Source organism: Oncorhynchus mykiss, chromosome 11, assembly GCF_013265735.2.
Source record: "Oncorhynchus mykiss isolate Arlee chromosome 11, USDA_OmykA_1.1, whole genome shotgun sequence".
In the NCBI taxonomy this organism is placed as follows: domain Eukaryota; kingdom Metazoa; phylum Chordata; class Actinopteri; order Salmoniformes; family Salmonidae; genus Oncorhynchus; species Oncorhynchus mykiss.
This window is the reverse complement of record NC_048575.1, coordinates 44,436,027-44,449,760: the sequence shown is the minus strand read 5'-3', so window position 1 is coordinate 44,449,760 and position 13,734 is coordinate 44,436,027. Positions and strand designations below refer to the sequence as shown.

General features: G+C 44.5%; 1 protein-coding gene across 8 annotated transcripts in view; it reads left to right on the top strand.

Annotated features, from left to right (window-relative positions):
- mef2cb (myocyte enhancer factor 2cb) overlaps positions 1 to 13,734 on the top strand; it is a 100,813-nt gene that overhangs the window by 76,242 nt on the left and 10,837 nt on the right. For 2 of the 8 annotated variants that reach the window (XM_036935512.1, XM_036935513.1), the window contains exons 4-7: positions 1,598 to 1,741; positions 1,881 to 2,018; positions 5,454 to 5,631; positions 6,389 to 6,436. In XM_036935512.1, coding sequence (XP_036791407.1) covers positions 1,598 to 1,741; positions 1,881 to 2,018; positions 5,454 to 5,631; positions 6,389 to 6,436 — 508 coding nt within the window. The remainder of the gene's footprint in view (positions 1 to 1,597; positions 1,742 to 1,880; positions 2,019 to 5,453; positions 5,632 to 6,388; positions 6,437 to 13,734) is intronic. The other 6 variants (XM_036935514.1, XM_036935518.1, XM_036935517.1 and 3 more) reach the window with 6 other exon arrangements.

Sequence of the window (13,734 nt, the reverse complement as noted above, 5' to 3'; positions counted from 1 at the left end):
TGTTTCAGCATGACATTTCCTTTATAGATTTGTTTTTACAAACTGTATTTATTTTACTATATCAATATGTATTTGTTGTCAATGTTTTGGCATCAAACTGGCAGCAGTTGTGAATAAAGTCAATAGTTGGAAGAGTTGCAGAGTTAATTGAAAATAATGCCATTGCTGATTAGATGCTTTGTCCATTAATTAGGCTATTTTCTTGAACCATATGGTCTATCTACTCAAAACTCACGGACAATATGGACACAGATATAACAAATGAATGCTATATTGTCTATGAATAAATTATGTGTTTTTTTTTCCCTAGAGGACACTCGTTTAAAAAAAGAAGTGTTTTAACCCTATCCCAAACTTTAACCCTTACCTTAACCAATCGGAATGAGGGCCTGCATGTAATGTTTTAACCCTATCCCAAACTTTAACCCTTACCTTAACCAATCGGAATGAGGACCTGCATGTAATGTTTTAACCCTATCCAAGACCTGGATCAGAAGGTTGCGTGTTTTTAGTTTTTTAGTTTTAACCCTATCCTAAACCTTAACTCTTCCCTTATCCATTCAGAATGAGTGCCTAAACGTTATGTTTTAACCCTATCTAAAATCTTAACCCTTAACTTTCAAAATGTGGTGTTTGGAGCAACTTTGAAATGCGTTGTTTTGGAGAAATGTGGATGAACGTCATCTAATTCTGCAGTGAGACTGTGAGAGCTTGTTGCTTACATACCTAAACACACAAATTAAAACACACGTGCTGTAGATACACAAATACAACACGTGCAGAGAAACGATGTTAGATATAATTGTATCACTACCACTTTAGTGAGATACTGTATATCTTGGTCTAACGAGGGATAGAGAGACAGCTCTTCTCTTCCCTTTCCTCCTTCGGTGGCATTGAGAGAAAGGGGTGGGGGGTGCTGTGGCCACAGAAACAGGATCAGGTGGCCATCAGGTGGCCAAGAGAGAGATTGCTGCCTGTATACACAGTCTGTCAAACACACACTCTTACACTACCACAGACCTGCCACACACAAACCCAACGCACACATACATCTGTAGCCATAACAGTCCCATTCCGGCCTCCTCAGCTGCCAATGTCAGCAATATGTTTTATTTCGATGTTCATCACTGACTGTGTCTCTGTGTGATTACAATGTGTATAGTCCCCATGGCGCCTCATTTGAGAGAGGAGTATGGATTTCATGTATTGTTAGTGAATGCTATTAAATCATTTATGTTCTTCTGAATGTTTAGCTACATGTTAACTTGTTGACAAAGACACCGCTATGTCCCCACCCCACTCCACCCCATCCCAAATTGATGGACATGGGAATAGATCCTGTCAAAGCACTTTATGCCACACCAAGGACCACATCCCATTTAGCCCGTCAGTACCCACTTTAACCTCTGTGACACATTAGGCACACACACACTTTAATTTTTTTTTTACACATCTCATTCATTCCTTCGGTCAGTTGAGTCCATTCTCAGGATCCATTCTAACAAGGGCGTAATTCACATTTCCTCTCCCCTGCTCTACTCTGGGCCCTGTTCCCCTGCCCTTCAACTGTGTTGTGCGACTGCTCTGTTTGCAGACGTTGAGAAAGAAGGGTCTAAACGGCTGTGACAGCCCCGACCCCGACGCAGACGACTCGGTCGGCCACAGCCCCGAGTCTGAGGACAAGTACAGGAAAATAAATGAGGACATTGATCTGATGATCAGCAGACAGAGACTGTGTGTAAGTACCGCCCGACACTCCCTGAGCCTTCTTCTCACCCTTCTCTCCCCCCTCTCTCTCTCTCTCTTTCTTTTCTTTCTTTCTCCCATCCGTGCGTCTGCTGTCCATATGATGGGTTTTTATTGGTGGGACCCGGCAGGCATTAAGCAAGAAGGAGAACAAAGGTGGCGAGAGCCCGGAGCTCGAGTCTGCTCTCACCCTCACCCCGCGCACTGAGGAGAAATACAAACAGATAAACGAGGAGTTTGATCACATGATCAAAACTCATAAGATACCTGTAAGTACTGGACTTACACAGCATGCAGTCTCAGCTGGCTAAATGGCGGACGCTGAGTAACAAGCATCCAAATTAACCCTGCACGTCTGGAGAAAAAAACACAAGATAAGACTTCCTCATACTTTGAAGCACCTATACATGCGTGTATTCATAGCAGCTAACTCATCTAAGCGTCATTACCTTAGTGGTTTAGTTCAAGTATAGAGCGCGCTTCGCCTCTCACACTCTTTAACCTCTGGCTCCATTTGTGACATCACACCTTTAACCCTTTACCCATGATCCCTTGCCTGGCTCTCAGGAGTGGTGTGGTTTGCATGCAGTTCCTCTTCTCCTGCGCCCACGCTATACACAGCTCAGTCACCCAAAACAACAGAGGGACAGATGCTAAGGCTCGAAAACAACAGGCACATAGACACACACACCTGTGCAGATGTTCACACCCTACTGTAGCCCTCATTACATAAATGTGAATAAAACATTAAATTAAGGCCCTCCCTCACTGTAAAAAAAAAAAACACCCACAAGTCTAGTTGATTCAACTCATTACTAATAAGTAACTGGTTCCAGACTTCTTTTGTTTACTCAACTTTTGGTCAAAGTGTTCCCAGAACAACAAAAAAATTGTTGGCCCAAACCTGGCTCCAACTTGAGAAAACATTGGCAGAAATTCGGTCAACTTACGTGTTTGCTCAACTTGTCTCATACATTCTTTCAACCACAAATGATTATTTGGGCATCTTACCTCAACAAAAAAAAAGGCTGTGAAACTAGTTACACAAACAGTGCTTTTAATATACAATGTTTTCAACATGCATGCAGTATTTGACACACGTGGACATACATAATTGCATTGTGCATGTTCTTTTGTACAGTAATTATTGTTCATGTCGCACCTGGGATTTGAACACACAACTACTTCTTCATGGCATTACTGCCACGCCACCATGCTTGTGTCAATTATCAGTTAATTATCAGTTATTCTCTCATCATTGCTTTGTTTTACTTATTTAAGCAATTTTTGTTTTTTTCTAGATAGTTGTCACATTTTTGTATGGCATATTATTCTGTTTTAATGTTACTCCTTAAACACTACGATAAATACAATTGTTTTCCTTGAGTGTACTTTTAACAGAGCCGAGATTTACTTTGAAGAGCAAAGTGTAGCAATACAGATGAAATCAGTTATTGACACAGAGATGGAGGCGTAGCAGGAATATTGGAATGCTGTGAACCAAGAAGTTGTGAGTTCAAATCCCAGGTGAGAACATGTATAAAGGAACATGCACAATGTAATCATGTGTGTCAAATACGTAAGTTGAAAACATTGTATGTTAAAAGCACTTTGCCTTTTTTTTTAGGTAAGATGCCCAAATATACATTTCTAGTTGATTGAACACATGAGACAATTTGAACAAACATATCATTTTAAGTTGATATCATTTTTGACTATGTTTTCTCATGTTTGGGCCAACATTTTTTTTTTTTAAGGCAGTGGAACCAGTAACTTAATAATATTTATTTGATACAACATTTTTATTTATTTTTTTACAGTGGGGAGGGCGAGGAGTGCAGTTGTAATAATGAAGGTGGTGAAAATCACATCTAATCAGTAGCAATATATTACCTCGCTGTCATTCAATGATCACTCAGTTGTGACTGTCGAGATGGACCAGTGTCGACCATAACTTCAACTGCACAGAGTAAATAAAGGTCTTAGCAGTTAGTCAGTCCCAAACAACCACAAAATGAATGCCACTCTCAATGGAAGCCAAGTGAGCTCCGCTCTCCATACAAACGCCCATATTGGAATGGTTAGCATTATAGCCATGGAGAAAGAGATGATTCCACAGTAGATCATCGAAAGGGAACAGTAACCTCTGGCAGAGTACTGTAGAGAGGGTGGAGGGGGTGTTGTGGTTAGAGGCCGGGTCGGGGTGAGGTTGGGTTAGGGTTGGGGTTTGGATGGGGGAGAGCAGTGGCAGTAAGGGTGTCTGCACACAACAAGTGGCAGTTCAGTATGTGGTCATGACGTCTGCCTAGCATAGGGCCTCTGGGTCACAGGGGAGGATGAGTGAAAACAGGAAGGATGGCACCACTGAAATGACAGCTTGCAGAGGGGGCCCACTGTACGCACACCCACCCACCCACACACACACACACACACACACACACTATGAAAATATTTAAACGTGAAATAGAATAGGAGGTGCTCACTTTTGAGTAATTTAAGAAATCAACCAGACACCCAAGACTGCTGGCTAACCCGCGTCTGCAAAGGGCTTCAGCAAAAGCCCGAAAAGAGTGTGAGAGAGAGGGAGAGATGGCAATGAAGACGAGGTGAAAGTCAAGGCTTTTGGACCCCACAAAATTCTATTTGTGTGGCTAAAAGGGAAAAGTTACAGGGGAGAGAAAATCGAAAAAGAAGACGAGGTAGAGCTCATATCCGACTTCCCCTGGCTGATGCTCTCACTGATGAGCCCTTCCATCGCTCTGGGACACATGGCTACAATTAGGGCTATATTTTCTACTTCTTTAAGCTAACATCCAGGAGCGACCACTTCCAGGGCACTCCCAAGGTTAAGCCCTATGGTGGAGTGACACGATAAACATGACGAATCTGTCGCTTGGGGCCTAGGGGCCTAGCTACCAACCAACCTCATCCACATGCTGCTAGTCTTACCTGCCACTTAAAAAACACTTGATCTCGACATGACAGAGACATACCTCTATTTTAGTAAAAATTGAGGATGGTGTTTATATAATATACATTTACCAAAATCATATATAGATTTCCATCATCGTGCTCCACAAAATTGAGCAAATTCAGAACGAGTACATTTGTAGTAGACGATATCAGCTTCCCTATCTGCTTCAAAAGGATCTGTGTATTGGAATGAGAAACAATGACCACACAGTGAAAAGTTGTTGTTGTTGTGTTTTCTGAGATTCACGTTCTTTTTCCTGGAAGCCGGCTACGTTAGGAGGTCACCATGTTAATCAAAGGGTGAAAACAGGCACAGAGAGTCAACGATGGGGACGTAGAGAGACAAGTATATTCACATGGTAGATGGTGGCTGACCCTTTAAAGATGCCACTGTGGGAAGAGACAGTCCACATTCCACAAACACATTGTTTTCTCTCATTCCTGGGTGGCAAGTAAAAGTCCCTTTCAGTGGTGACATTATCTGGCCGTTGACCCTTTTTTTCGTATTACTGTTCTTTCTATCTCCTTTTATCGCTTTCTTTCTCTCGCTCACGGTTTCATTCGAGCTGTGATATTTCTTTAGCGTTGGATTCATTTGGTTCTCTCTTCCACTGTAATCTTTAACAGTTATCTCTATGCCTGTGTATTCTATTGTTGTGTTCTTTTGTTTTGTCTCTCTATTGTGTTTAATCATGCGTTCTTCCTCTTTTGTCTCTCTCTCTCTCTCTCAGCAGGGCGTGGCCCCCTCCAACTACGAGATGCCGGTCTCCATCCCCGTTAGCAACCAGAACAGTCTCATCTACAGCCACCCAGGAGGTTCCCTAGGCAACCACAACCTGCTGCCCCTGGCACACCACATGCAGAGGAACAGCATGTCCCCCGGTGTCACACACAGACCTGCCAGTGCAGGTAACACACAAACAAACACAAACTCTTTAAAGAGAAGCCCTCCCTAACCATTCAGGGGAACGCACCGAGGAAATAAGGTCAGCTCTACTGATTGATAGTTCATTTAAGGGAAGGTGACTCAATTTTACATTCAAACCAAGTCAGCAATCCCCTCCATTTACTGTGAGGCACTGTCCTGGGGATGTCAGGCCCTATGTATAGGTTTTAAGTTACTGGTGACATAAGCACATGAGGCCTGTCGGTTTGTTATTGTTGTCTGAAGGCTCTATTTTGTCCCTCTGGGCAGTAGCCTGCTGCCCACACCCTCACCCTGTCATTAGGCCTGGATGCACCGCGCACCGGCACAAAGTAAATATGAGTTTTGGCGCTGCCGCCACCACACTAACCGCACATGCTCACACTCCTCCCACTCCTCCACCTCGCACGACTTAAAAATACAAATGTGTCATTTTTTTGGGACGCTATCGTCCAGTATCCACTCGCAGCGTCCGTTTGACTAGAACTTATGGTTTGTTGGAAGCTGTGGCATTTGGGTTTACACACACACACACACAGACACACACACACACACACACACACACACACACACATCAGCCCTGGCACAAAAGAAGAAGGGGCTGATGGTTAAAGTAACTTAGACAGAGTGTCACTGAAAGGCGAGAGAGGAGGAGGGAGCTGATGGGATGTGGGTGTGAAGGAGGGAGGCCTCTCCTCTAATGTTTTCCTCTTTTCCTCTCATCCCTCTTTCATCTTTCAGGTGGCCTCATGGGTGCTGACCTCACCACTGGTGCGGTTAGCAGTGCTGGTAAGGATGGCATCCTCCTTCTCACACACACAGATAAACACACACACAGGGCACCCACTCTCCCACCCAGACCATAAAACGCATGACTAATACCAACCTAAACTAAAATTGAGTTCCTGTCCTTGACGTGTTGATTTTAATGGTCTTGGAGTTCCTTAGGGAATGTTTGTCCAGTTCTGGGTCCGTGGTACATCCTGGTCTCGGCTCAGCAATTCTCTAACAAGTGGAAAAAGGAAAGAAAATGATATTAGAGTGGGTAGGAAGACATTCAATCACAAAGGGAAGGTGCTGTGTATGTGAGTTTTAGGGATCTTAGGGATCAGAGGTGTTATACCTATGCTTTTATTCATCCTTCTGTCTTCTGCACTCTCTTTCTATGTGTCAAATCAAATCAAATCAAATTGTATTAGTCACATGCGCCGAATACAACAGGTGTCACCTTACAGTGAAATGCTTACTTACAAGCCCCTAACCGACAGTGCAGTTTAAAAACATATGGATAAGAACAAGAGATAAAAGTAACAAGCAATTAAAGAGGAGTAGTAAAAAAAGAACAATATAAACAGGGGGGTACAGAGTCAGTGTGTGGGGACACCGGTTAGTTGAGTTAGTAAGAACAGTACATGTAGGTAGAGATAATTAAAGTGACAATGCATAGATGACAACAGAGAGTGGCAGTGGTGTCAAGAGGAGAGGGGGGGGGGGCAGGCAATGTGAATAGTCTGGGTAGCCATTTGACTAGGTTTTCAGGAGTCTTATGGCAGGGCTAGAAGCTGTTTAGAAGCCTCTTGGACCTAGACTTGGTGCTCCGGTACCGTTTGCCGTTTGGTAGCAGAGAGAACAGTCTATGACTAGGGTAGCTGAAGTCTTTGACAATTTTCAGGGCCTTCCTCTGACACCGCCTTCAGGGCCTTCCTCTGACACCGCCTGGTACAGAAGTCCTGGATGGCAGAAAGCTTAGCCCCAGTGATGTACTGGGCCATTCACACCACCCTCTGTAGTGCCTTGCGATCAGAGGCTGAGCAGTTGCCATACCAGGCAGTGATGCAACCGGTCAGGATGCTCTCGATGGTGCAGCTGTAGAACCTAGTCCCAGGGTCCTTAGCTTATTGATGAGCTTTGAGGGCACTATAATGTGTAATGTGTGTGTGTGTGTGTGTGTGTGTGTGTGTGTGTGTGTGTGTGTGTGTGTGTGTGTGTGTGTGTGTGTGTGTGTGTGTGTGTGTGTGTGTGTGTGTGTGTGTGTGTGTGTGTGCACGTGTGCGCATTATGTCTGAATGAGCTGAGCATCATCACACTGCATTATACTACCCTTTAACCACTGTTTATTTCCTCTATCCTGACAACACACATACGTCTCATTTTGTTTGGATATTTTAATTCATTCATAGGCTATCTACTATCATATGTCTTGAGCAAAATACATTTAACATGGGCGTGGCTCGCCATGCCATAATGTTCCTGTGGAAAGTAAATCAGGCCATGTGTTTGTGTGTGTCTGCATTTATTTGCATGAGTTTGAATGGATTTACATGTGTGTTTGTGGGGTCATATGTGGTCACAATTTGCTGTACAGATTATATTCAACGGTTTGTCTTATAGTCAGCTAATAGGCAATTGGAGAAGCCCTCACAGATAGGGCACAGACAGCAGAAGGAGAGGGGAGAGTATTAGACTGTGTCTGGGGGGTTAGTTTCTCAGTAAGGGGTAGGGGGGGTCAAGGGAGCACAGCTGGGCAGCCCTGTCTGGTCCCCAGGGCTCCCTAGTAGGGGTCAGAGCCCGGTCCCTCTGTCTGGCCCCTCACACACTCACACACACACACACAACAGAGTCGTTTGTTCTAGTGTGTGTTCCGTCGGCAGCGTGCTCCGGAGCGTGCTTCAAATGTAGCCTTTGTGTCACCGCGGCAATGAATAGAGGCACTCTGTGAGGACCCAGTGCGCTCAGCCGCGGTGAAAACACGCCATGGAGAGAGATTCATGTGGAACTAAAAAATATTCCATTAAAGTCCCTCTTAAATCTTACAGGGGGAAAAACCCCATGATGAATATTCAGCCATTCATGTGTGCAGGGGGAGAAACAGGGAGAGACACAGATGGAAGCGTTCTGTGAAGCCGGTCATAGGTTTTAATGATGTTCTGGGTTGTGTGTGACTCAGTGTGAGGGGGCCGCTGTTCCAGAGGTTATTTGTTCGCTTTTACTTTGAAAAGCAAATTGTCAGTGGTGAGTGTTTTGACCTAGTGTTTGCTGCAGATGTTTGATTTTCTTATCAAATGTCCCTCGTTCTTAGAGAAACACACACACAGCCCCTTGTGCCACTCATGCCACGGGTGCCAACATTGTTAGACAGATTTGATTGATAAGCAACACATGACACAGTGTGATACTGGAAGGTCGAGTTGTCACCTCCTTGTAAAAGCGATGTGGCAGGGACTTAGCTTATTGATGAGCTTTGAGGGCACTATAATGTGTAATGTGTGTGTGTGTGTGTGTGTGTGTGTGTGTGTGTGTGTGTGTGTGTGTGTGTGTGTGTGTGTGTGTGTTTACAGAGAGGTGACAGTGTTTTTACTGAGAGGTGACAGGGGCTGGTTCATTCTCCTACATGGTGAAACAAGCAGGCAGAGCAGAGATCAAACCGCTGCTGACAGCTACATACTGCAAATACACAAATGGACATGGAAGGTGTTCTAAAGCTGGGAGTGGGACACCCTTCATCGACCTGCTCTCATTGTCTCTCTCAATATCTCCATAGGTCACAGGCACATGCACACAAGCTTGACAAACACACACACACACAAACACAAACACACACACGCACACACACACACTGAGTATAGAAAACATTAGGAATACCTTCCTAATATTGAGTTGTACCCCCTTTTGCCCTCAGAACAGCCCGAATTTGTCAGGGCGTATACTCTACAAGATGTCGAAACCATTCCACAGGGATGTTGGCTCATGTTGACTCCAATGCTTCCAACAGTTGTTTCAAGTTGGCTAGATGTCATTTGGGTGGTGGACCATTCTTGATACTCACGGGAAACTGTTGAGCGTGAAAAACCCAGCAGCGTTGCAGTTCTTGACACAAACCGGTGCGCCTGGCACCTACTACCATACCCTGTACAAAGGCACTTAAATATTTTGTCTTGTCCATTTACTATCTGTATGGCACACACACAATCCATGTCTCAATTGTCTCAAGGCTTAAAAATCCTTCTTTAACCTATCTCCTCCCCTTCATCTACAGTCGTGGCCAAAAGTTTTGAGAAAGACACAAATATGAATTTCCACAAAGTTTGCTGCTTCAGTGTCTTTACATATTTTTGTCAGATGTTACTATGGAATACTGAAGTATAATTACAAGCATTTCATAAGTGTCAAATTATTTTATTGACAATTACATGAAGTTGATGCAGAGAGTCAGTATTTTCAGTGTTGACCCTTCTTTTTCAAAACCTCTGCAATCCGCCATGGGCCACATCCTGACTGATGGCAGCCCATACTTGCATAATCAATGCTTGGAGTTTGTCAGAATTTGTGGGTTTTTGTTTGTCCACCTGCCTCTTGAGTATTGACCACAAGTTCTCAATGGAATTAAGGTCTGGGTAGTTTCCTGGTCATGAACCCAAAATATCAATGTTTTTTTAGTTATCACTTTTGCCTTATGGCAAGGTGCTCCATCATGCTGGAAAAGGCATTGTTTGTCACCAAACTGTTCCTGGATGGTTGGGAGAAGTTGCTATCGGAGGATGTGTTGGTACCATTCTTTATTCATGTCTGTGTTCTTAGGCAAAATTGTGAGTGAGCCCCTCCCTTGGCTGAGAAGCAACCCCACACATTAATGGTCTCAGGATGCTTTGCTGTTGGCATGACACAGGACTGATGGTAGTGCTCACCTTGTCTTCTCCAGACAAGTTATTTTCCGGATGCCCCAAACAATCGGAAAGGGGATTCATCAGAAAAAATGACTTTACCCCAGTCCTCAGCAGTTCAATCCCTGTACCTTTTGCAGAATATCAGTCTGTCCCTGATGTTTTTCCTGGAGAGAATTGGCTTCTTTGCAGCCCTTTTTGACACCAGGCCATCCTCCAAAAGTATTCGCCTCACTGTGCGTGCAAATGCACACACACCTGCCTGCCGCCATTCCTGAGCAAGCTCTGTACTGGTGGTGCCCCGATCCCGCAGCTGAATGAACTTTAGGAGACGGTCCTGGCGCTTGCTGGACTTTCTTGGGCGCCCTGAAGACTTCTTCACAACAATTGAACCGCTCTCCTTGAAGTTCTTGATGATCCGATAAATGGTTGATTTAGGTGCAATCTTACTGGCAGCAATATCCTTGCCTGTGAAGCCCTTTTTGCGCAAAGCAATGATGACGGCACGTGTTTCCTTGCAGCTAACCATGGTTGACAGAGGAAGAACAATGATTCCAAGCACCACCCTCCTTTTGAAGCTTCCAGTTTGTTATTCAAACTCAATCAGCATGACAGAGTAATCTCCAGCCTTGTCCTTGTCAACACTCATACCTGTGTTAACGAGAGAATCACTGACGTGATGTCAGCTGGTCCTTTTGTGGCAGGGCTGAAATGCAGTGGAAATGTTTTTTGGGGATTCAGTTCATTTGCATGGCAAAGAGGGACTTTGCAATTAATTGCAGTTCATCTGCTCACTCTTCATAACATTCTAGAATATATGCAAATTGCCATCATACAAAATGAGGCAGCAGACTTTATGAAAATGAATATTTGTGTCATTCTCAAAACTTTTGGCCACGACTGTACACTTATTGAAGTGGATTTAACAAGTAACATCAATAAGGGATCATAGCATTCACCTGGATTCACCTGGTCAGTCTATGTCATGGAAATAACAATGTTTTGTACAGTGTAGATATACAGTACACAGAATAGACCCTGGCACAGCTCAACAGAAACATAGATGCACTCTGTCCTGTTTGCCAATCCTCTAGTCCAAGACAAGAGCCTTGAGACGAAGACACAAGGCCTATTCGTACAAAAAAAGCTCAATGATCCCTATATCTTTGTCCATAGTCTGCATAGATACAGTAGAAGGTGTTAGTTAGTTAACTAGCATGGCGCCATAGTTCAGTTGGTGGATTCAGATTTCAATGCACGTTAGGGCAAACCTCAACGGAAGTGCCTGCGTATCGAAAGTGGGATGGAACACACCCGTTAGACCACAACAGGACATCAGAAATTGTTCAGTAACAGTTAAATGTACATTGGTTTAACCACACCAGCCATGTGTGTCTTGTGTCGTCTGTCTGTCTGTCTGTCTGTCTGTCTGTCTGTCTGTCTGTCTGTCTGTCTGTCTGTCTGTCTGTCTGTCTGTCTGTCTGTCTGTCTGTCTGTCTGTCTGTCTGTCTGTCTGTCTGTCTGTCTGTCTGTCTGTCTGTCTGTCTGTCTGTCTGTCTGTCTGTCTGTCTGTCTGTCTGTCTGTCTGTGTGCGTGTGTGTGCATGAGGCCCAATAGGCATATGTGGAAAGTTGCACCTTTAGGCAAGGCAGCCAGTGTGTTAGAGTACAGTCACAGTGTGGCATCCCCAGACTTCCTCTGCCTACATAAATAGCCTTCACCTTTGCATCTCCACTTCAAATCGGATGATGTCGCTGACTCTTATCTGGACAGTGAGTTTTCATTTGGGTACTTCCTCAAAACGGTTGCTTCTTGTCTGCCTCAACTCACTGCTCTATTCTGCAGCGTGAGGTGGTAGCGGTAGAAGGAGAAAGGTTTGACTGTCAGTTTCAGTGTCGGGAACGATCATGTCTTGATGTCTTGGACTCACAGAGCGGCTGCATGTCTGTAGTCAGATGCTTGCTACTGTATTTGCTTATCTGTAGCCAAGTTGTTAAGATCCGTACCCAATCCATGTTATAATCCAAGTGTCTTCAGTTCAGCTCAACCTACTGTAAACCAGTCACTAGCAGCTGTAGAGAACCTCTAGCATCCACATTGCTTGCCAATTGCCTGCCTTAGGTAATAAATCCCATCTCCTGGGCTATAGCCAGTCTCCAGTCATATTTAGAGCCTGAGCTGTAAAATGGCTGCCTGAAATCCCTTCCTCACCGTACACTCAGCCTCTGGGCCGGGAGCTATGAATCAGATGGGCTGTACAGTAACAGCCTTACCTTGACTTGACCTGACATACGTTGATAGCTGTCACGTTGAAGTTTTTTAGTCTGGGATGTTTTGGACAGTCTCAGTTTTTCTACACGTAATTCTCCGATATTTTCTAGTCTTTTCCGGCTGTTTTGATTCGCTATTCATGTCTCTCCACGTGGGCTCACTCCACAGCACAATAGTCCAGCGATGAGGATGAGAGAGAGGCAAGCAGAGCTGATGAGGCAGCTGGATGGAGTGGCTCTAGGAGAGGCTCCCATACAAAACACACAGGTGCATCCATACACGTGCTCTGTGCACACGTACACTGTCATGCACAGACACACCTCAATGGACACATGCATTCATCATTGACATGTACAGTAATAGACACATTCAAAGTCACACACACAGACAAGTACTATCTGACACACACACACACACACTCACACATAAACTCTGACACTATATTAACACAATGTTGCACATAGGGACCCAAGCATGCAGACACACACACACGCACACACACACACACACACACACAGTAACTCATACATGGATGCGCACACACTGTTTTTCTAGTTGTTGTTTTTTGTCACAGCCTCATTTTCTTTCACCGCTAGCGGTCGTTTACTCTTCAGATTGTTCAAATTGAGCTTTCGAGACTTTTCATTTCCAAACAACAAAAACCTCACTCTCAAATTAAACAAAGATCAGCGGGGGGAAATTGCCCAGGAAGACATCTGCGACTCATTTTCCCCTGGAGTATATGATTAGGAAATTCATTTATGTCTAACGTATAATTCCTGCCCCTCTTTCAAGTGGGAAACGTCCATACTGCGCTCTCTGTTCTACCCCTAGGAATGGGGGGGGAAAGCAGGCTGCGGGATTGGGTTAGAAACAAAGCATATACACTGCTCACTCTCTCTCTCGTTTTTAATGGGATGTTGCTGGGAGGGTGCCCCACTGGTTTGTGTGTGGCGTGGGTGCTAAACTCAGTCCTCCAGTCAGTCTGTCGGAGGAGGAATGTGGATTGGGTGTCTACCCCAAAGCAGGGTCTTTGTCTAGAAGAGGCAACACATGTGTTTAGCGCTGATGGCCAAATGATGGGTCCTGTCCCTCTGTGGTCTCCAAGGCCATAATTTGACGTTTTTAACACGACTCACTGGCTAGATGCAGGGT